The following is a 22,275-nucleotide window of genomic DNA, read 5'->3' as shown; positions in this document are numbered from 1 at the left end:
TATCAAATTACAACAAAATATCAACTACTTTATAAAGTTACAACAAAATATCAACTACTTTATCAAGTTACAACAAAATATCAACTACTTTATCAAGTTACAACAAAATATCAACTACTTTATCAACTTACAACAAAATATCAACTACTTGATCAAGTTACAACAAAATATCAACTACTTTATCAACTTACAACAAAATATCAACTACTTGATCAAGTTACAACAAAATATCAACTACTTTATCAAGTTACAAAAGAATCTAACTCCTGTATATATTTACAACAGAATATGAATTTCATCAGTCTTAAAATAGAATATGAACAGATCTATAACATTTAGACCGAATATACACTGCTATATGAATCAAGAACTGAAAATGAAACTCGACAGATTTACACAATAACATGAAAGATTGAATAAAGTTGGTACCCGATGGAAAAATGGCAATGTAAGTAATGGAGTGACCATAAGCTTTTAACATTGTACTTTCAGAATCTATCTCCGGTAAAATGGTATAAAAGCTGTTTCTGCCGTACGATTATGGCTGTTTTAGATGTACCTATTGTACAAATATCACATAGATACAGAGGCGTAGCGAGGGGGGGGGGCGGGAAGTGCGGACCGCACCGGGTGACACCATTAAGGGGTGTGACACCAAGGCAAAAAATAGTAAAATATATAGAGAAAAACTTGAGGGGGTGCAAATCGAAAGTTTGAGGGGGGGGTGCAAATCGGAAGTTCGAGTTGGGGGGGGGGGGGGGGGTGGGTGCAAATCGAAAATTTGAAAGTTTGTCCCCGGGAAGGTCGCTACCGCTCTGGGGGGTGACACCATTAAGTGCCGCCACTGCATAGATAAACATATATCATATTGATGTAAGATATCAGATAGATGTAAAATATCAGATAGATATAAGATATCACATAGATGTAAGATATCACATAGATGTTAGATATCACATAGATGTAAGATATCAAATAGATGTAAGATATCATATTTTTATGTGGGAAAAAACATGATCCGCTTTCTCAGGCTTTAGACGGTGTGTTTTTGTTGCGCGCGTTTTTATACTCCATCCGGTAAGATCCGATTGCACTGTTCTATTTTTAGAATCAGCGAGATGCGGTATTTCCCAAAAGACAGTCTTACATTTCTATTTAACTTGTAATCAAAACCACATATCATTTCCTAAAATAGATTTTTGTCTCCTATTCTTCCACACACTTTTATTTCAGTTTGTATTGCGAACGCTGAAGTACATTGGGTAAAGGAATTTTGAGATAATAAATTGCAGAAGAGAGCTTCATTGTGATACGTGCGACTAATAAAATTGAAAATGGAATTTTCTACTCAATCGTGATGACTTTGGTGGCAGCTAGCATTAGTCCCTCTGATGACCTTGATGGTAGCTAGCATAAGATTCTGTGATGACCTTGAAGACAGCTAGCATAAGATTCTGTGATGACCTTGAAGACAGCTAGCATAAGATTCTGTGATGACCTTGAAGACAGCTATAATTAGATACTGTGATGACCTTGAAGACAGCTAGCATAAGATACGATGATGAAACTAGAGACGCAAGTTAATTCTCACTCATTGTCCGCGCCCTTTGGTTGAAATAAAGTCTAAGGTACACCCCAATGTTTCGTAATGGTCTGGCTAGAACTAAAATATTTGAAGTTTTTTTTGTTCAAACACTAAGAGAAGATGAACCTATAAATACAATGAGAAATATTTTTTTTTACTGCTGGGACTGTTAGACTTTGTCAAATCAAATTTTTTTACTGCTGGGACTGTTAGACTTTGGCAAATCATATTTTTTTCCTAACGGAAAGAGAGAGGATTAGCGCCGTGTCGGGAGACGGACGAAGAAATTAGACCAGAAAAGTCTAGAAAAGTCCAGAAGAATGCGAGCTAAAATGTTATTTGAACAACCCCTAATCTTAATATTGAGGAAATCTTTCTTTTAAAACCCCGAATCTCTATATTGAGGAAATCTTTTTTCTTTTTTCTAACAAGCACTCAAGATAAATTTTTGCTATGTCTAAACAACCGTTGAAAAAGTCAATGTAGTCGATAGATACAAATAAGATGACCAAACGATAAACTGTTTACGTCGAGTGTGGTATTGATCACACTGATCAGCTCAACAGCTCTTCTATCACACACACACACACACATACAGACAAACAAACAAACACACGCAGATGCATTCTCACAGTGACACAAACCCTCACACATACGAACACACACATAAACAGACAGACAAGCAAAATGACACATACACACACACAATCAACCACCCACCCACACACGGATAAGAACATAACGCTACCCAATATAAACTTTAACTTCATTTAAGAAAACACTAGATAGTACGTAATACTAAAATATAAATCAGGTATAATTAGCTGTGTTTGATTAGGTAAGCTTATGTCGAAGTTAATCAACAATATTTAACGACATAATCTTTGAAATTAATTAACAATATTTAACGGCATAATCTTTGAAATTAATTAACAATATTTAACGACATAATCTTTGAAGTTATTTAACAATATTTGACGACTTAATCTTTGAAGTTAATCACCATTATTTAAAGACATAATCTATGAAGTTTAGAAACAACACACACATTTTTTTTTAAATGAAGCAAATGCTTTTAACGGCACGTCAATACAATTTACCAGTAATAAAAAGGTTAATACTTCGTTTAAGTAAACAGTCGAGTTGCTGTTTTTGTTTATATTGTAACCATAGAAACTAGTCATATTTTTGGCTATCTTCATTTTACTTTTATTTTAAGCTTGTAAACCCTAATGCTGTATATTGTATCGATTTTGCGGATGTGTGTATATCGTAAAGATCTACATTTCACCCTTATTGCTAAGAACAGTCCTCTTAAATTCATTAGCATTAACCTGAATTTGGAGTACCCGAACATTTGCGCTCGTCTCTACTGGGAATACCTGAACATTGAATGTCCAGGGTTCCGTCAAGTAAAAACGGCGCTTGTCATAAAACATCAAAGCCACCATCAGTTGTACAAACGCCATCAGATTGACAGAAACGACGCCCGGCCGCCGAGTTTAGTGCGATCGCTGTTAGTCGAAGACTTACAGGGTCTCAGGAAATAGCGGGCGGTCACCAGCACGCTTAGCCGCCTCAATTAGCGACCTGCTGGCTGTTTGCTTAGCGTGACGCCCGATATGTTCTACCGTTAGAGTTGGCTGATGAAGACAAAGTGTCGAAACATTTTACCCAGGCATAGAATGAAGTTAACTGATGTACTTTAAATTAGCAGATGCCTTCATGCGAGACGAATTGTGGCCACCGCCATAACTTGATTGGATGAAATGGAATGTTGGAGCTAACGATGTCTAACGCTGGTAAATTATTTTAAGTAAATAAAAGCAGTTATAAAATTTGATGACTTAAAAAACAGATGCTAGCAGTTATGAAATTTGATGACTTAAAAAAACAGTTGCTAGCAGTTATAAAATCTCGTTGAATAATGTAGCAGAAGATATCAATAAAATAATATGGCACCTTCAAGTAGCAGTCGCTAGCGGTTATAAATTCTTTTAACCTGGGTATACAGTGGCGACACTTTTAAACATCTGATGGCTGAGATTAGCAGAAGTTACCTCATGAGATTAGCAGAAGTTACCTCAGGAGATTAGCAGAAGTTACCTCATGGGATTAGCAGAAGTTAACTCAGGAGATTAGCAGAAGTTACCTCAGAAGTTGAGATTATTAGGATTATCTTTTTTAAACTGACACAACATTAAACACATCAGAGGGGACGGCATGGTCGAGTGGTAGAGTGCTAGACCGCTAACCCGATTGTTTCGGGTTCGAATCCCAGGCTAATGGGTACCTGACTCGCGTTAAAGAAACAAAGGCGGCTGGACATAGTGCTGACCACACTATCCCCTTAATACCGAGGGCACTAAAACAGATGATCTTTGACTCAATTATTCAATGTGTTTGACACTAACGTGAGAAGACGATGATCAGAATGAGACATTAACAATGTGATAAAATTATTGTTACCGTTAAGTGAAAGTCGCAGTGCTATTAAAATTAATGGAAATTAATTAGCTTGATATAGTCACCGCTAATTGAAGATCCCAGTACAATTAAAATTAATTTGACAAGATTTTGTCAAATTCGGTTAATCGAACACAGTGCTCAATAGCAGTGTACACTTATAATAACTCCACAAAGACTTATTTACCAGCTAGCAATTTTGTTGGCAACACACAACAATTTAGTTGACAGCAGATACTTTTTTGTTGACAACACACACAACATTTTGTTGGCAACACACACAACATTTTGTTGGCAACACACACAACATTTTGTTGACAACACACACAACATTTTGTTGACAACACACACAACATTTTGTTGACAACACACACAACATTTTGTTGACAACACACACAACATTTTGTTGACAACACACACAACATTTTGTTGACAACACACACAACATTTTGTTGACAACACACACAACATTTTGTTGACAACACACACAACATTTTGTTGACAACACACACAACATTTTGTTGACAACACACACAACATTTTGTTGACAACACACACAACATTTTGTTGACAACACACACAACATTTTGTTGACAACACACACAACATTTTGTTGACAACACACACAACATTTTGTTGACAACACACACAACATTTTGTTGACAACACACACAACATTTTGTTGACAACACACACAACATTTTGTTGACAACACACACAACATTTTGTTGACAACACACACAACATTTTGTTGACAACACACACAACATTTTGTTGACAACACACACAACATTTTGTTGACAACACACACAACATTTTGTTGACAACACACACAACATTTTGTTGACAACACACACAACATTTTGTTGACAACACACACAACATTTTGTTGACAACACACACAACATTTTGTTGACAACACACACAACATTTTGTTGACAACACACACAACATTTTGTTGACAACACACACAACATTTTGTTGACAACACACACAACATTTTGTTGACAACACACACAACATTTTGTTGACAACACACACAACATTTTGTTGACAACACACACAACATTTTGTTGACAACACACACAACATTTTGTTGACAACACACACAACATTTTGTTGACAACACACACAACATTTTGTTGACAACACACACAACATTTTGTTGACAACACACACAACATTTTGTTGACAACACACACAACATTTTGTTGACAACACACACAACATTTTGTTGACAACACACACAACATTTTGTTGACAACACACACAACATTTTGTTGACAACACACACAACATTTTGTTGACAACACACACAACATTTTGTTGACAACACACACAACATTTTGTTGACAACACACACAACATTTTGTTGACAACACACACAACATTTTGTTGACAACACACACAACATTTTGTTGACAACACACACAACATTTTGTTGACAACACACACAACATTTTGTTGACAACACACACAACATTTTGTTGACAACACACACAACATTTTGTTGACAACACACACAACATTTTGTTGACAACACACACAACATTTTGTTGACAAGACACACAACATTTTGTTGACAAGACACACAACATTTTGTTGACAACACACACAACATTTTGTTGACAACACACACAACATTTTGTTGACAACACACACAACATTTTGTTGACAACACACACAACATTTTGTTGACAACACACACAACATTTTGTTGACAACACACACAACATTTTGTTGACAACACACACAACATTTTGTTGACAACACACACAACATTTTGTTGACAACACACTATATTTTGTTGGCAACACACGGCAACGCACACAATTATTGTTTTTTAATTTTATAGTTTTTAACAGCGTGACGGATGTTAGCACACCATAAACATAGTTTTAAAGTCACCAAACGCCAGTCATAATCAAAAAGAATAAAAAGAATAGATGACAAGCCATAGTTCGGTCAGACCAGGGAACTCAATGTTGACCAATCAAATTCTAGAGACGTTGAAAGATTTCAGTTACGTAACACTCGTCCCTGCCTCCCTGTGTCCTACATGTTCTCGTCGTCTCGTACTTCAACAACAGCTGACCCACTTCTGTACCTCAACATCTGACCCACTTCGGTACCTCAACGACAGCTGACCCACTTCTGTACCCCAACAACATCTGACCCACTTCTTCAACAGCTGACCCAATTCTGTACCTCAACAACATCTGACCCACTTCTGTACCTCAACATCTGACCCACTTCTTCAACAGCTGACCCAATTCTGTACCCCAACAGCTGACCCACTTCTGTACCTCAACATCTGACCCACTTCTGTTCCTCAACATCTGACCCACTTCTGTACCTCAACATCTGACCCACTTCTGTACCTCAACATCTGACCCACTTCTGTACCTCAACATCTGACCCACTTCTGTACCTCAACATCTGACCCACTTCTTCAACAGCTGACCCAATTCTGTACCCCAACAACAGCTGACCTACTTCTGTACCTCAACAACAGCTGACCCACTTCTGTACCTCAACAACAGCTGACCCACTTCTGTACCTCAACAACAGCTGACCCACTTTTGTACCTCAACAACAGCTGACCCACTTCTGTACCTCAACAACAGCTGACCCACTTCTGTACCTCAACAACAGCTGACCCACTTCTGTACCTCAACAACAGCTGACCCACTTCGGTACCTCAACAACAGCTGACCCACTTCTGTACCTCAACAACAGCTGACCCACTTCTGTACCTCAACAACAGCTGACCCACTTTTGTACCTCAACAACAGCTGACCCACTTCTGTACCTCAACAACAGCTGACCCACTTCTGTACCTCAACAGCTGACCCACTTCTGTACCTCAACAACAGCTGACCCACTCCTGTACCTCAACAACCCACTTATTCTAGAACTGACAGCAAACTTAGACCGAGACAACTTTTGAATTCAACTGACAGCTTCCTACTGAAATTAAGTTAACAAATAGAATTGTCTAATTCATTTGTTTAGCTTGATTGTGGATCATTTCCATACAAGTGCCTGAGTTTGTGGTGTGATTTGTCTGGGTAGTTTTGTCAGGTAGTTAGACAAATTGTACACATTTCTCAAATGTCTGGTAGTTGGACTATTGTCGGGTAGTTAGACAAATTGTACACATTTCTCAAATGTCAGGTAGTTAGACTAGTGTCGGGTAGTTAGACAAATTGTACACATTTCTCAAATGTCTGGTAGTTGGACTATTGTCGGGTAGTTAGACAAATTGTACACATTTCTCAAATGTCAGGTAGTTAGACTAGTGTCGGGTAGTTAGACAAATTGTACACATTTCTCAAATGTCAGGTAGTTAGACTAGTGTCGGGTAGTTAGACAAATTGTACACATTTCTCAAATGTCAGGTAGTTAGACTAGTGTCGGGTAGTTAGACAAATTGTACACATTTCTCAAATGTCAGGTAGTTAGACTAGTGTCGGGTAGTTAGACAAATTGTACACATTTCTCAAATGTCAGGTAGTTAGACTAGTGTCGGGTAGTTAGACAAATTGTACACATTTCTCAAATGTCAGGTAGTTAGACTAGTGTCGGGTAGTTAGACAAGTTGTACACATTTCTCAAATGTCAGGTAGTTAGACTAGTGTCGGGTAGTTAGACTAGCTGTACACATTTCTCAAATGTCAGGTAGTTAGACTAGTGTCGGGTAGTTAGACAAGTTGTACACATTTCTCAAATGTCAGGTAGTTGGACTAGTGTCGGGTAGTTAGACAAATTGTACACATTTCTCAAATGTCAGGTAGTTGGACTAGTGTCGGGTAGTTAGACAAGTTGTACACATTTCTCAAATGTCAGGTAGTTAGACTAGTGTCGGATAGTTAGACTAACTGTACACATTTCTCAAATGTCAGGTAGTTGGACTAGTGTCGGGTAGTTAGACTAGCTGTACTCATTTCTCAAATGTCAGGTAGTTAGACTAGTGTCGGGTAGTTAGACTATCTGTACACAATTTCTCAAGTTTCACTTTCTGTTTTACCGGGTATCAAGTGGAATTGACAATGGACCATTTCAGAAAATAGTGGCAACCTAGACCAAATGATCTAAAGATACTTGAGGTAAAACAATAGAGTTGTTCTCATTGTTTATTTTGATTTGAACCTTTCACACTGACATGAAAAGAAAACATTTTTAAAAGTTCTCTCCTAACGAACATGAGCAATATCTAAAACCGGCGTAGATTTCTTGGACATTTATAATTCTATTTTTTTTCAAAGCATTCAAATATCCGGCGATCTCTTGTAATTTTCTAATCGAGAAAAAGATTTTAGAATTATAAAAAAGGATGATGTGAAAATTATTAACGAGGCAAGATAATTACATAAAATTATAACTTCACTTAGACTAGTGATTAAAATTAACTGCTCCTAATTTTTATACTAAAAGAAGGAACCGAACTATCAATTTTTAAATTATTTTTTGTACGGCCAGCATTCAATGTTAATTTATTGTTCTGTTGTATTGCTCAATTAGCCTGTTCTGTGGCTAGTTTTTGAACAGTCATTAAAACAAAAACACCTTAAAGTGCTGAGAGCGAGTGTCACGACATTTGGCGTGTGTCAAGTTTTTAGAAGCGTTGTGTTGTGTCGAGTGTTAGGTTCTAGCCTCCAAGTTTTTAGAAGCGTCGTATTGTGTCGCATAGAGTGTTGGGTTTTAGCCTTCAAGTTTTTAGAAGCGTCGTGTTGTGTCGAGTGTTAGGTTCTAGCCTTCAACTTCTTTAATGTGAACCCCCATCCCTCTATTGACAGTAATACCATACTTAGATTAACCGAGTTAGTTCTCAACCTCAACTCGTTCGAGTTCGATGGTCAGTTCTTTGACCAAATAAGTGGGGTAGCTACGGGAACTAAAATGGGTCCTAGTTATGCGTGTCTCTTCATGGGTTACCTGGAGGGTCAAATCCAGGAAAAATACACTGGCAGAATTCCATGTTTTTATCGGCGGTACATTGATGATGGGTTAGGTATCACAGAGATGGCAGAAGAAGAACTGCAAGATTTCATATCATTCTGCAACAACTACCACCCAAACATTAAATTTACCTCTGAAATTTCAGAGAGTTCTGTTAACTTCCTGGATATGACAATATCGCTTAACACAACCAACGTTGGGACGACTGTATATTACAAACCAACCGATTCACATTCATATCTGCTTTACTCTTCGTCACACCCCCCGGCCTGCAAAAATTCTATACCATTCTCACAATTATTAAGACTGCGACGTATTTGTCAAGATGATGACGACTTTTGGATCAAGGCCCATGAGCTACTACAGTTCTTCCGACTCCGGTCATACCCGGAGCATATACTCCAGTCAGCACTACACCGCATAACAACTGTTGACCACCAAGCCTCCCTTCAACAATTTCCAAAACAAAAGTCAGATAGAACTAAACTCATCTTACCCTACCATCCTCATTCAGTTTTGGCTAAAAATATCATTATAAAAAATTATTCTATCCTCAAGTCAGACCCCCATTTAGGCCATTTATTTCAACAGAATCCTTTGGTTGTGTATAGAAGGGAACGCAACCTTAGAGACCTTTTAGTTCGCAGCCGCCTGCCACCCACTAACAACACCGGTTTTGGCACCACTCCTTGTCCCCGTAAATGCAATACCTGTCATTTCACCCTTCAGGTTGAATCACTGCAGCTGCCGAAGGGAACCCTCAAAATTAAAAATCACTTCAACTGTGAGTCCCGCAACGTAGTTTACGTCATCCAGTGCAGGCGTTGCAACATCTTTTATATCGGACAAACGGGGAAAAGATTGTCTGACAGGGTTAGCCAACACCTGCGATCAATCAACAATGAAGACGGTCTTCCTGTGGCCAAACACTTCAACAAGAGTGGGCATGACTTAAAAAAGGACTTGTGTAACCGCCGTTCGGTTTTGCCACAATTTTAAAAATCGCCTTAGCACTGAAACGCGACTAATACTTAAATTTGGTACACGGGCACCCGATGGCTTGAATGAACAGATATCTTTCACCTAACCAACCCCCCTCCCGCATACACCACGCCCCCAACCCCACCCCTATACGGTGTCCAAGCGTCCTTCTCACGCGTCTTTTCTTTTGGATATCGTGGCTAGCAGACAAGACGTGTTTTCACTGTCGAGCTAAGTCAAAAAATGTGTTACTGTTTGTCTTTATTTGTCTAATCTGTAATCACACTGTTGTGTGCTGACGAAGACCTTGGGTCGAAACGTCCATAGTACTTGTAACTGTCTTTAACTTGTGAGGCAACTAATACTATCTGTTTTATTACTAAGTTTTTAGAAGCGTCGTGTTGTGTCGAGTGTTAGGTTCTAGCCTCCAAGTTTTTAGAAGCGTTGTGTTGTGTCTCATAGAGTGTTAGGTTCTAGCCTCCAAGTTTTTAGAAGCGTTGTGTTGTGTCTCATAGAGTGTTAGGTTCTAGCCTCCAAGTTTTTAGAAGCGCCGTGTTGTGTCGAGTGTTAGGTTCTAGCCTCCAAGTTTTTAGAAGCGTCGTGTTGCGTCGCATAGAGTGTTAGGTTCTAGCGTCATATTCTGTTCTGTGCTATTTATAGATCATTTTACTGTAAAACTCCTGGCCGTACTCAATTAGCATTTTAAACACTAAACCTGGCCAGTCATGAAGCACATATTACCCTCTTCCCCACCAAACTAACCTTGTACCTTGAATCACACAATCCCCCCTCGCCCACCTAACCAAACTTGTATCTTGAATCACACAATCCCCCCCTCCCCCACCAAACCAACCTTGTATCTTTGAATCACACAATTTCCCCTCCCCCCCACCAAACCAACCTTGTATCTTTGAATCACAAAATCCCCCCTCCCCCACCAAACCAACCTTGTATCTTGAATCACACAATCCCCCCCTCCCCCACCAAACCAACCTTCTACCTTGAAGCACTGTATTTAACCCATGTACCTGGCCAGCCTAGAATCACGTGACTACATCTCACCCCCACCCCAACACCTGGCGACAGCATCGACGACAGGTCCTTTAAAGCAATACGTTCTTTTAGTATCAACAGATGCCGTCAGATCAACGAATGTAAACAAGAAGATCACGTGACACTTACTTGTCGTAGTCCCTGATGCTTCATTCTGTTCTTGTGATGTTCGTTCTAGAACAGAAAGGAACGAGGTAAAATGTTTATTCTAGAACAGAAAGAACGACGTAAAATGTTTATTCTAGAACAGAAAGAACGAGGCGAAATATTTATTTTTAGAACAGAAAAGAACGAGGGAAAATATTTATTCTAGAACAGAAAAGAACAGGTAAAATATTTATTCTAGAACAGAAAGAACGAGGCGAAATATTTATTTTTAGAACAGAAAAGAACGAGGCAAAATATTTATTCTAGAACAGAAAAGAACGAGGCGAAGTTGGTTTCTCTGATATGAAATACCAAGAGGGTCACATCTAGCTAAAATGGCTAATAGCTGTAGGTACCTGAGCTAAGGTGGTTCATACCCAGTCAGTTCAAATGATGGCCAGATTGTTCTATTTGGAAACAACACCAATCAGCTACCAACTACAGTTACAGTAATTTCATATTTTTTATAGTGTAACACCAATCAGCTACCAACTACAGTTACAGTAATTTCATATTTTTTATAGTGTAACATCAATCAGCTACCAACTACAGTTACAGTAATTTCATATTTTTTATAGTGTAACATCAATCATCTACCAACTACAGTTACAGTAATTTCATATTTTTTATAGTGTAACATCAATCAGCTACCAACTACAGTTACAGTAATTTCATATTTTTTATAGTGTAACACCAATCGGTTACCAACTACAGTTACAGTAATTTCATATTTTTTATAGTGTAACACCAATCAGCAACCAACTACAGTTACCGTAATTTCGTATTTTTTTATGAAGTAACATTAGTTATGATAATATTTATGATCTTATCATATTAAATTTTAAAGTGTAAACTACGTCTTAAATTAAACGTGAATACATTTTAAGTAAATTCTAAACTACTTGATAAGTAAAGTATTTAATGTATAGGTGTAAAACTACTTGATATGTAAGTGTAAAACTACTTGTGTAAGTGTAAAACTATTTGATAAGTAACGTGTAAACTACGAAATTTTAATTTCCAATAATCAAAACATCCCTACATTTCTGATGTCCTTTAGAAAAGAATACCCGGGGTCAACGAACGTATTAACAAACATGAAGATTTAAAATCCCCATTTCATCAGAACCTAGTACTGATTCTCAACAAGAACAGAAAAACAAATAGTATTTTTTTTTAAATTACAGTGTCAGGATCTCTGGTAATATTAAACATAACACGCACATCACGATATTTGGTGTAAAAAAAAAAAAAAAAAAAATTCGTCCACATTTCATAAGCCTTCTTTAGGTAAAAACGTGTGTTTGTGTGTGTGTGTGTGTTTGGGAGGGAGGGGTGGGGTATTTTCTGGTCAGGTAAGTTGTAATATTACCGAGAGAAAAGTCGATGTGGTTTCAATGCCAGCCTAAAAGTGCTCAGGTTTTACAAAGTAATCAGGATTTGGTATATTAAATCGGTCACGGGAAAACCTGTATTGGCAACTTACGTTATACATATATATATATATATATATATATATATATATATATATATATATATATATATATATATATATATATATATATATATATATATATATATACTAGCCGTCCCGGCCAGGCCCTGCTCTGGCTTCTGTGAAAAACCTTCCTGTTAAAGACCATTACCTGTGTGTTTAGTAATCATCATAAACCCGGCATTGCCCACCCAAACCACAACCAACCAAAACTAAAACAACAAAACGCAAACATAACGCTAACACAACTACAAATACAAACGAAAACAAAAACCTAACAACAAACCCAACCACAACCACAAACACCAATACAAACACAAAGAAAAAACAAACAAAAAAGCAAACGAAAACAAAAACCTAACAACAAACCCAACCACAAACACCAATACCAACAAAAAAAAAAACAACGAAAAAGCAAACGAAAACAAACCAAATTCAAACGCAAAACCAACCAAAAACACAAATACAAACCCAAAAAAAAAACACAAACAAAAACGAAAAAAGAAAGAACAAAAACGAACCAAATCAAAACGCAACCACTAACGCAAACCCACCTAAACACAAAGAAAACACTAACGCGAACATAAACGCCCGGGGCGGAATCACCTGTTTTAGCTTAATGAACGACTATAGTACCCCAACTTATTCATAGTCTTTTGCACTCACTTAAACGAACGCGCCTGTTTCAATTTGATGAACAATTTTAATACTCCAAGCTTATCCGTAAAATACCTACAACATTTGCACTTGATCAATCCCCGCTAATTATGTAATTATTTTTTTTTCCCAACACCAAAACAAAGTAATTAAAAAGTAAATTATTTTCGACTAATGCAATGGTTTTATAAAGGGAAGTAATTTTGTTTTCCTAATTTATCAAAGGGAAGTAAGTGCTATAGGACTAAATAAAGACATAATTAGAATTTTTGTAAAAGATGATATTTTTTTTAAACTTGTGTTTAATGAACATGCCGACAATTATTACTGTAATTTGAAAAATGAAAATGATTTCCCAACACTTTCAATGGTAATTTTTTAGCTCATAAATTTAGACAAATGCGCACGCTAATTTTCTAACACTTAAATTCGTACAATTCCAACGACATACAAATGCATTACATACAGAACTGAGCTTTATATATTATATATATATACTAGCCGTCCCGGCCAGGCCCTGCTCTGGCTTCTGTGAAAAACCTTTCTGTTAAAGACCATTACCTGTGTGTTTAGTAATCATCATAAACTCGGCATTGCCCACCCAAACCACAACCAACCAAAACCAAAACAACAAAACGCAAACATAACGCTAACACAATTACAAATACAAACGAAAACAAAAACTTAACAACAAACACAACCACACCCACAAACACCAATACAAACACAAAGAAAAAACAAACAAAAAAGCAAACGAAAACAAAAACCTAACAACAAACCCAACCACAAACACCAATACCAACAAAAAAAAAAATCAACGAAAAAAGCAAACGAAAACAAACCAAATCCAAACGCAAAACCAACCAAAAACACAAATACAAACCCAAACAAAAAAAACACAAACAAAAACGAAAAAAGAAAGAACAAAAACGAACCAAATTAAAACGCAACCACTAACGCAAACCCACCTAAACACAAAGAAAACACTAACGCGAACATAAACGCCCGGGGCGGAATCACCTGTTTTAGCTTAATGAACGACTATAGTACCCCAACTTATTCACAGTCTTTTGCACTCACTTAAACGAACGCGCCTGTTTCAATTTAATAAACAATTTTAATACTCCAAGCTTATCCGTAAAATACCTAGAAGATTTGCAGTTGATCAATCCCCGCTAATTATGTAATTATTTTTTTTCCCAACACCAAAACAAAGTAATTAAAAAGTAAATTATTTTCACGGAATGCAATGGTTTTATAAAGGGAAGTAATTGTGTTTTTCCTAATTTATCAAAGGGAAGTAAGTGCTATAGGACTAAATAAAGACATAATTAGAATTTTTGTAAAAGATGATATTTTTTTTAAAACTTGTGTTTAATGAACATGCCGACAATTATTACTATAATTTGAAAAATGAAAATTATTTCCCTACACTTTCAATAGTAATTTTTTAGCTCATAAATTTAGACAAATGCGCACGATAATTTTCTAACACTTAAATTCGTACAATTCCAACGACATACAAATGCATTACATACAGAACTGAGCTTTATATATTAGATATATATATATATATATATATATATATATATATATATATATATATATATATATATATATATATATATATATATATTTATATTGATGGATATTCAAATTTCAAACTAACAATTTACCTTTGTTTTCATTCAAACGTTTTCACCTTTTAATCGTATTTTAAACGAAAATGTCCGACCTATAGCTAAGTAACCTATTGCCCGTATCCCTGCCGGGGGACCACCAGATAACTTGAAGTAAACATGGACCTATCAGCCTCCAAGTCTTCCGTTAAAATATTACAACCCTCGCCACAGCCGGTGAATAATTAATGAGCTCTACTCACCCCAACAGCGGGGGAAAGGGGAGGTGATTTATACCAAAGGGAAGTAATTGTGTTTTTCCTAATTTATCAAAGGGAAGTAAGTGCTATAGGACTATATAAAGACATAATTAGAATTTTTGTAAAAGATGATATTTTTTTTAAAACTTGTGTTTAATGAACATGCCGACAATTATTACTATAATTTGAAAAATGAAAATTATTTCCCTACACTTTCAATAGTAATTTTTTAGCTCATAAATTTAGACAAATGCGCACGATAATTTTCTAACACTTAAATTCGTACAATTCCAACGACATACAAATGCATTACATACAGAACTGAGCTTTATATATTAGATATATATATATATATATATATATATATATATATATATATATATATATATATTTATATTGATGGATATTCAAATTTCAAACTAACAATTTACCTTTGTTTTCATTCAAACGTTTTCACCTTTTAATCGTATTTTAAACGAAAATGTCCGACCTATAGCTAAGTAACCTATTGCCCGTATCCCTGCCGGGGGACCACCAGATAACTTGAAGTAAACATGGACCTATCAGCCTCCAAGTCTTCCGTTAAAATATTACAACCCTCGCCACAGCCGGTGAATAATTAATGAGCTCTACTCACCCCAACAGCGGGGGAAAGGGGAGGTGATTTATACCAGCGGTCGTGTCGAGCAGGGAGATAATCCTTGAACTAGTCCGCCAAGAACCAAATAGCTTTCAAGTCTAGTTACATAAAGTTGGTGGTCTTAAGGATAGTACATACATGCTGTCAAAGTCTGGCGCTTGGGATGTCGATCGTCTTAAAAGACACAGAGGCATAACTTGTGATAGACACAAGGCCGGAAAATGTTTCACACTTTTAAGACGGAGTAAAGAATATAGAACTACAGCCTCAAGAGCCGTATTGCAAACTTTTATCTAGGCGAGTTAAGCTTATGGGGGGGGGGGGGGGGGGGGGGTATTATGCGTCTGTTCACTGACTGAACTTTATTCCAGAGGTGTGTGGGTTTATGTAGCTAACACGGTATAATTAGGTAGGGGAAGTGTACTATCTCTTGGTTTTATATCATACAACTATACATTTTCGCTGAGCTGCTAATTCGAAAGTCTCGAGTTCGAATCCTGGTCCATGTCAGTAGAACGTCTCTGAGTCCATCCAGCTCTGATGGGTACCTAACTCACGTTAGGGAGAGTAAAGTGGCTGGGACAATAGCTGACCATACCTTCCCTTCATATGCCGAGATCGAGAAACATATGAACTCTACTTCATCTGCCCAATGGATCGCGAGGTATGAAGAGGATTTTCTACTTTTAAGTATTTACTATACATTTTATCATGAGTATTGAAATTTATTTTTGTTCCAACCCCCCCCCCCCATCCCCCCCCCCCCCCCCCCCGCCCCCACACTGACTGCGATCTCCGATATTGACACACGTTTTATCCCAACAGAAACCAGTATGGCTGTCAAGGATAGACGTAAACATATAAATATTTGTGTCGGCCTGTTTATTCAAGTCAATCTTTGACTTTAAAAAATCAGTTGACATGATTAACCGTAGTTATTATCAATTGCTAGGATACGTCATTATTTTTTTATTATGATTGATTCCAATAATACTTTAGAATATATACGATACACTCTTTTTCTGAAATGTGTTATTATACTTAGTGTAAAAAAAAACTGTAGGAAATCGTCGGATTTAAGTCAGAGATTACGTTCAATAGAAGCCTATCTTATGTGCACTTGGTTACATTGTTTCAAGTTTATTGTCAGCTGTCAAGTTTTTGAGTGTCTATATGTATGGGAGGATGAGGAAAAATTAAGGAGAATGGGTAGAGTGAATGTGTGAAACGTGTTGGGGAGAGATGGATGGATCAAAGAGGGGAGGACGCGAGAGATAGGAGGTGGGATTTAACTGAGAGGTATGACGTGTTGGCCAACTTGTTGAAATCCCAATGTCGCCAAACTAGGCCGTTTTGCTGGGAAAATGTGCTTGGTTTATCCTTACAAACCAGATTAGGGTTACACAGTTGAAAGCCTGGGGTGTACAAAGGTGATAGTCTGAGGGTGTACACATCTGATGTCCCAAAGGTGTACACAGCTACTAGTTTGTAGATTTACATAGGTGTTTAACGGTTAGTTCAGTGGTGAACATGTGTTTGTCTGTATTTTTGTGTGTTGGCTGTCTAGCTTTGTTTACAGGTTGGGTAACGTGAGCTCTGTTTGGCTCTGTTTGGCTCTGTTTAGCTTTGTTATGCTTGGCCTTGCCTGCGTGTGTCTGTTTCCCTTAGGCTGACCATGTTCAGCTACATTGAACGTGTATACCTGAGGTAATCTCCGACTCTAAACACACCCCAGTGGAAATACATTACGAAGCACAACTGTGGTAGCTACATAAAGACTGCGGAAACCAGTGGCCTTCTCAAGATGGCGACGTCACTGGTCTATCGGCTGTCCATTTGTGGTCAAACCTTATGAAACCGGTTTTTTGTCTTTTTCTAGTGACGTTTTTCATACATTGTAGACACGTGCATCTTTGAAAACAACATACAAATATCTTATTTTAAAACAAATTTGATATAACATTAGTCATTTTAAAAAATTCAAATCTTCATACGAGCAATGTTAAAAGCAACCAGTGACGAATATTTACAAATCATTTGGTTGAGACAAACGTTAAACCAATAAGGGGAGATAATTGTCGTTTAAAGTAAAACAACCCTGTCAAGTTACTGAGCGGGACTTAGCGCCAATAATTTTAGTCGCCTGTATGTTGATTGAATTAAGAATATTTGGAATAGAAAGAATAAAAACTCACCAAAATTCTATCAAATTTTAAAAATTCCAGTGTACATCGTTAACATTTAATATTTTATAAAGAAAGTTAAAAAAAACTTGAGGAAAAAAGGGGTTGAGGGAGGAGGGGGGGGGTATGCTTGAGTGTTACCTCTTTCTAATGGGTTAAATCTGACAGTGTGAAGGTGGAGGAACTAATTACCATAAAGGTGTGAATTCACGCATGGACGACCCATACATCTCACTTAAATGTTGCCTTGACTAAATTTTAGACTTACCGTGACACCATGATATATTTTTAAAATCATATTTGATACTCTTAACAAAATGAAACAAAAAAAGTGTATAAAAGGTTTCGTTAGGTCTAGTACAGTTGTAATGGGTTAATCAATTTCAGGTATTTATAAGGGCGATATTTTTTTTTTCCAAAAAAATACTTGGCCATTTTAAACTGATCATGTTTGTTTAGACAAGTAATTTAAATTTAAAAACATATTTTTTTATTTTTTAAAAGACAACAAGTTAAACCAATGTACTACAGACATTCGCTCTTGTTCATTATTTTTTCATTGAAACTTTAGCTCAATTAAAGGTAATTGGGTTATGAAGACTAATTAGTTTGACTTTATTGCGAAACAATCAGAGGTTAAGGCGAGTTGGCAGACCTAATGAGGGGAGAGTAAGGGGTTGAGGGGTGAGGCTGGAGGGTGAAGTAACTGTCAGGGAAGGGGGATAGAGAGTGAGGGGTGAGGTGTGAGGGGAGAATGGGGGTGGGGCTGGAGAATGGGGGTGACGGGAGAGTGAGGGGTGAGGGGAGAATGGGGGTGGGGCTGGAGAATGGGGGTGACGGGAGAGTGAGGGGTGAGGGGAGAGTGGGGGTGGGGCTGGAGGGTGAGGGGTGAGGGGAGAGTGGGGGTGGGGGTGGGGCTGGAGGGTGAGGGATGAGGGGAGAGTGGGAGAGTGGGGGTGGGGCTGGAGGGTGAGGGGTGAGGGGAGAGTGGGGGTGGGGCTGGAGGGTGAGGGATGAGGGGAGAGTGGGGGTGGGGCTGGAGGGTGAGGGGAGAGTGGGGGTGGGGCTGGAGAATGGGGGTGACGGGAGAGTGAGGGGTGAGGGGAGAGTGGGGGTGGGGCTGGAGGGTGAGGGATGAGGGGAGAGTGGGGGTGGGGCTGGAGAGTGGGGGTGTCATAGACGGGCACCCAACAATTTGATGACATCACTACATTCAGAGTTGGTAAAACCGCGACAGGTCGTATTGGGTGACACCATGAGCGGGCGGAAATGGTGATAGGGGAGAGATGGATGGATCAAAGAGGGGAGGACGCGAGAGATAGGAGGTGGGATTTAACTGAGAGGTATGACGTGTTGGCCAAAAAAAAATAAATGGTGATACAATACTCACCAAAAAGGGTGACACCATGAGCTGACGTAATTGGTGACAATGCGAGCCGTCATAAATAGTGATAAAATGCCCACCATAAATGGTGACACTCTGACCCGCCATTAATGGTGACATTATGACCCACCATAAATGGTGACACTGAGACCCGCCATGTTTGGTGACCCTACGACCGCCACAAGACCCAATCACGAGCTCGCTAATTAAATAAGTCCAGCTGTTGGGTGGGTTTGTGTGCCAGACGTGACCCCCCATTCAGCTCCCGTGACCCCCGAGACGACACGAGATCTTGTTGGTTTGTTACGCGTCTTTTCATTGGTCTCCTACGGCTTCCGTTTACGTGAACTCCAGCGGTGATTGGTGAATGAGAAACTCAAATCAGAACCAACACGGGCTGATCATTGGAGGGGGAGGGCTGAGTAGTTAGATGTGTTGTGTGGGACCTTGAGTGCGTGTTGTGTGTGGGACCTAGAGTGTGTGTTGTGTGGGGAGTATGGTGTGTGGGGCTAGGGTGTGTGTTTGTGGGGTGTATGATGTGCGGTGTGTGGAGCTAGGGTGTGTGTTGTGTGGGGAGTATGATGTGCGGTGTGTGGAGCTGGGGTGTGTGTTGTGTGGGGAGTATGGTGGGTGGTGTGTGGAGCTAGGGTGTGTGTTGTGTGGGGAGTATGGTGGGTGGTGTGTGGAGCTAGGGTGTGTGTTGTGTGGGGAGTATGATGTGCGGTGTGTGGAGCTAGGGTGTGTGTTGTGTGGGGAGTATGGTGGGTGGTGTGTGGAGCTAGGGTGTGTGTTGTGTGGGGAGTATGGTGGGTGGTGTGTGGAGCTAGGGTGTGTGTTGTGTGGGGAGTATGATGTGCGGTGTGTGGAGCTAGGGTGTGTGTTGTGTGGGGAGTATGGTGGGTGGTGTGTGGAGCTAGGGTGTGTGTTGTGTGGGGAGTATGGTGGGTGGTGTGTGGAGCTAGGGTGTGTGTTGTGTGGGGAGTATGGTGGGTGGTGTGTGGAGCTAGGGTGTGTGTTGTGTGGGGAGTATGGTGGGTGGTGTGTGGAGCTAGGGTGTGTGTTGTGTGGGGAGTATGGTGGGTGGTGTGTGGAGCTAGGGTGTGTGTTGTGTGGGGAGTATGGTGGGTGGTGTGTGGAGCTAGGGTGTGTGTTGTGTGGGGAGTATGGTGGGTGGTGTGTGGAGCTAGGGTGTGTGTTGTGTGGGGAGTATGGTGGGTGGTGTGTGGAGCTAGGGTGTGTGTTGTGTGGGGAGTACGGTGTTTGGTGTGTGGGACCTAGGTGTGTATTAAATGACGAATTATTGAGTGATGTGTGATGAAGTATTCCCATGACATAACACTCGACTGTCCTACACATACCCTAATAACATACGAGCGGTTGGTCCAATACCATTTCTAATCTCACAGACAACAACGTTAAGTGATAGGATGATCAGTAAACTTAACTCAATGACGTATTTAATCTGACTTAACTAGAACACACTAGAATGTAAAACACGAGTCATACATTTTGCATTGACATTTCCAAAAGTATTTGAGATAAGGTATAATAGTATTGGCTAAACTATTCGTGAACGACTACTCATATCGAAATCTTTATTAATTTTTTTTCCCAAATACTTTCCGGTAGCTCGAATCTTGTCGTCTTAAATTACCTTTCAGTGTTGTAGGTTCTATAAAGTTGTTTTATCAAATAGTAAAGAAAGATTCATTAATGAAAATAAAATGTTCACGTCGTAAAAAATTACAACGAAAAACTTACTAAACATTTTAGATGTGCTGATCAGTGTAAATAATACATTGAAACAAAAATTAAGATTACATGACTTTGTAGATATAACATCAGTATAAACTGACTTTAAACTAGCTTATTATTTACCTGTCTAACGTAGTCAGTAAATCAGAACAGAGGTCATAGAGTGCTACTGTAACTTAAAACGTATCAGGTAGTGAAGATTGATACACCGGGGGAGTATAAGTTCAATAGCCGGAGATAGCTTGGCCGTCATAGGGTTGATACATTAAACGTCGTCTGTCTCTGAGACAACGGGCAGGACCAGATTGTGGGGAGAGCAGAGCATTTCAACACAGTTATAGCCCCTGCTACAGAACATTCCTACCACAGTTATAGCCCCTGCTATAGAACATTCCTACCACAGTTATAGCCCCTGCATAAAGCAGTCCTACCGTAGTTATAGCCCCTGCTACAGAACATTCCTACCGCATTTATAGCCCCTGCTACAGAACATTCCTACCACAGTTATAGCCCTTGCTACATAACATTCCTACCACAGTTATAGCCCTTGCTACAGAACATTCCTACCACAGTTATAACCCTTGCTATAGAACATTCCTAACACAGTTATTGCCCTTGCTACAGAACCTACCACAGTTATAGCCCTTGCTACAGAACATTCCTACCACAGTTATTGCCCGTGGACAGAACATTCCTAACACAGTTATAGCCCCTGCTACAGAACATTCTTGCCACAGTTATAGCCCCTGCTACATAACATTCCTACCACAGTTATAGCCCCTGCTACATAACATTCCTACCACAGTTATAGTCCCTGCTACAGAACATTCTTGCCACAGTTATAGCCCCTGCTACAGAACATTCTTGCCACAGTTATAGCCCCTGCTACAGAACATTTCTACCACAGTTATAGCCCCTGCTACAGAACATTTCTACCACAGTTATAGCCCCTGCTACAGAACATTCTTACCACAGTTATAGCCTTGCTACAGAACATTTCTACCACAGTTATAGCCCCTGGACAGAACATTCCTACCACAGTTATAGCCCCTGCTATAGAACATTCATAGCACAGTTATAGCCCCTGC

General features: G+C 38.9%; 1 protein-coding gene across 1 annotated transcript in view; it reads right to left on the bottom strand.

Annotated features, from left to right (window-relative positions):
* The window catches only part of LOC131942941 (uncharacterized), a 69,795-nt gene that overhangs the window by 30,177 nt on the left and 17,343 nt on the right, over positions 1 to 22,275 (bottom strand). The window contains exon 2 of the mRNA XM_059302910.1: positions 11,177 to 11,221. Coding sequence (XP_059158893.1) covers positions 11,177 to 11,200 — 24 coding nt within the window. The 5' untranslated portion in view covers positions 11,201 to 11,221. The remainder of the gene's footprint in view (positions 1 to 11,176; positions 11,222 to 22,275) is intronic.

The sequence above is a fragment of the Physella acuta genome, unplaced genomic scaffold, assembly GCF_028476545.2.
Source record: "Physella acuta isolate Inbredline_101_S28 unplaced genomic scaffold, ASM2847654v3 ptg000434l, whole genome shotgun sequence".
NCBI lineage: Eukaryota > Metazoa > Mollusca > Gastropoda > Physidae > Physella > Physella acuta.
Note: the sequence above shows the minus strand (reverse complement) of the source record. Positions and strands in the feature narration are given on the sequence as shown.